Source organism: Pinus tabuliformis, chromosome Q (genome assembly GCF_031772625.1).
Source record: "Pinus tabuliformis cultivar Carrire ecotype Pingquan chromosome Q, CPIR1, whole genome shotgun sequence".
NCBI lineage: Eukaryota > Viridiplantae > Streptophyta > Pinopsida > Pinales > Pinaceae > Pinus > Pinus tabuliformis.
This window is the reverse complement of record NC_142296.1, coordinates 635926421-635928092: the sequence shown is the minus strand read 5'-3', so window position 1 is coordinate 635928092 and position 1672 is coordinate 635926421. Positions and strand designations below refer to the sequence as shown.

The 1672-nt window shown below is 35.9% G+C and overlaps 1 protein-coding gene across 1 annotated transcript; it reads left to right on the top strand.

Moving 5' to 3' along the window:
* Window positions 1-248: 248 nt before the first annotated feature.
* On the top strand, window positions 249-971 carry LOC149221074 (galactinol synthase 4-like). Its single transcript, XM_089382904.1, has 2 exons — window positions 249-446; window positions 567-971. Exons 1-2 carry the CDS (start codon window positions 324-326, stop codon window positions 819-821), a joined length of 378 nt encoding a protein of 125 aa, XP_089239030.1. The 5' UTR covers window positions 249-323; the 3' UTR covers window positions 822-971.
* Window positions 972-1672: the final 701 nt, after the last annotated feature.

The following is a 1672-nucleotide window of genomic DNA, read 5'->3' as shown; positions in this document are numbered from 1 at the left end:
GGATTGCTTCTGCGAGAAGACATGGAGCCACACTCCGCAGTGCAAGATCGGATACTGCCAGCAGTGTCCAGAGAAGGTGTCATGGCCCGTGGAATTAGGGCAACGGCCCTCTCCATACTTCAACGCTGGAATGTTTGTTTTTGAGCCGAGTCAGCTGACATTCGACTGCCTTTTGGAAACTCTGATGGCTACTGTGCCAATGCCCTTCGCAGAACAGATCTGGATCTGTTCTCATTTCAGTGAGGATCATGCACATTTTTGTTTGGTTTACCAGATCTAATTTTGACTAAATTGTGGTATATGTTTTGTAGGATTTCTTGAATATGTATTTTGAGAAGATATACAAGCCCATTCCTCTGGTGTACAATCTGGTTCTAGCCATGATGTGGCGGCATCCCGAGAACGTGGACTTGGACACTGTCAAAGTTGTTCACTACTGTGCTGCTGTAAGCTTTCTTTTCACTGCAAATTTGGGTTCGATAGAAACAATATGATTTATATATGAAAGACGAGATAGGTGTTCTGAGCGTACAGGGTTATATTAATGGATGAATGTGGATGTGCAGGGATCGAAGCCGTGGAGGTACAGTGGGGAGGAGGAAAATATGGAGAGGGAAGATATAAAGACGCTGGTGCAGAAATGGTGGGACATATACAATGACCCCTCGTTGGATCACTCGGGATCATGCGACATAATTCCAGATCCAATTTCAGAGTTGGATGGAAAATCAAATGATCTGCAACGAGTGGCTGCTAATTCATTCTTTGTTGCTGCGACGGCAACAAATCCCAACTTAATGCCTGCACCGCCTGCAGCTTAAGAGATTTCAAATTTGCAGAAGTCGCCTGTAGCATAAGATATTTATATATGTATATTTTAATCCACCGGCATAGACGGGGACAATTTGTATATCATACAGAAGATCATACTGTATGTCCTCAAAGATGAGGATATTGCTGTTGCGCTTACAGTTATTGGTTGTAAGTTAATCGAATTTATTTAATATTTGTAAATATACAAATTGACATTTGTATGACTGGACGTACATGGTTACTCTTTCGTTTTCTGTAATTCAAAAAATATTTAATTTTCATTTAATTCTGCATCGATATGAAAATATTTACACGCATGCAATGTGACGTAATTATGAATTATTATAAAATTTAGTAAACCCTGATGGCTAGTAAAAGCCAAACTTCACTGGTATCTTTCATCATTAGTCATCAGCAATGTTATATAGTTTTTTTGGTAGGAAAAAGGTGTAATTTTATTTATATATATATATATGTGATGATTTATTAGGATTCTAGAAAGAGGGGTTATATAGTCATCGTTTTCCAAAATAACTATAATAAAACTAAATATAAATATCAAAACAATGTTGGTACGTGTAATTGTTATATGAGATAAGTATGAATAAATGGAGATATACTAAAAAGTCTTACAAAATGTTGTTGAAGTATGTGAACTTAAAGAAAATTGTTATATTTAATCAGTTTTATTAATGAATGGTTTATGATAAAATTGATAGAGCTGATCATTTTGTTGTTGTTTTTTGATCTATGAGGTCCCAAAATCCAATCATAATTTTTTTTAGAAAGACTATCTACTCTATTCTCAATTGTAAACATAAACAACAATTTTGAGGATAAGAGTTGTGCATAGTTTGTT

Coding starts and splice junctions, on each gene's coding strand:
- LOC149221074 (XM_089382904.1), top strand. CDS start 324: ATGTATTTTGAGAAGATATACAAGCCCATTCCTCTGGTGTACAATCTG. Junction 447..566: donor TTGTTCACTACTGTGCTGCT/GTAAGCTTTCTT, acceptor GTGGATGTGCAG/GGATCGAAGCCGTGGAGGTA.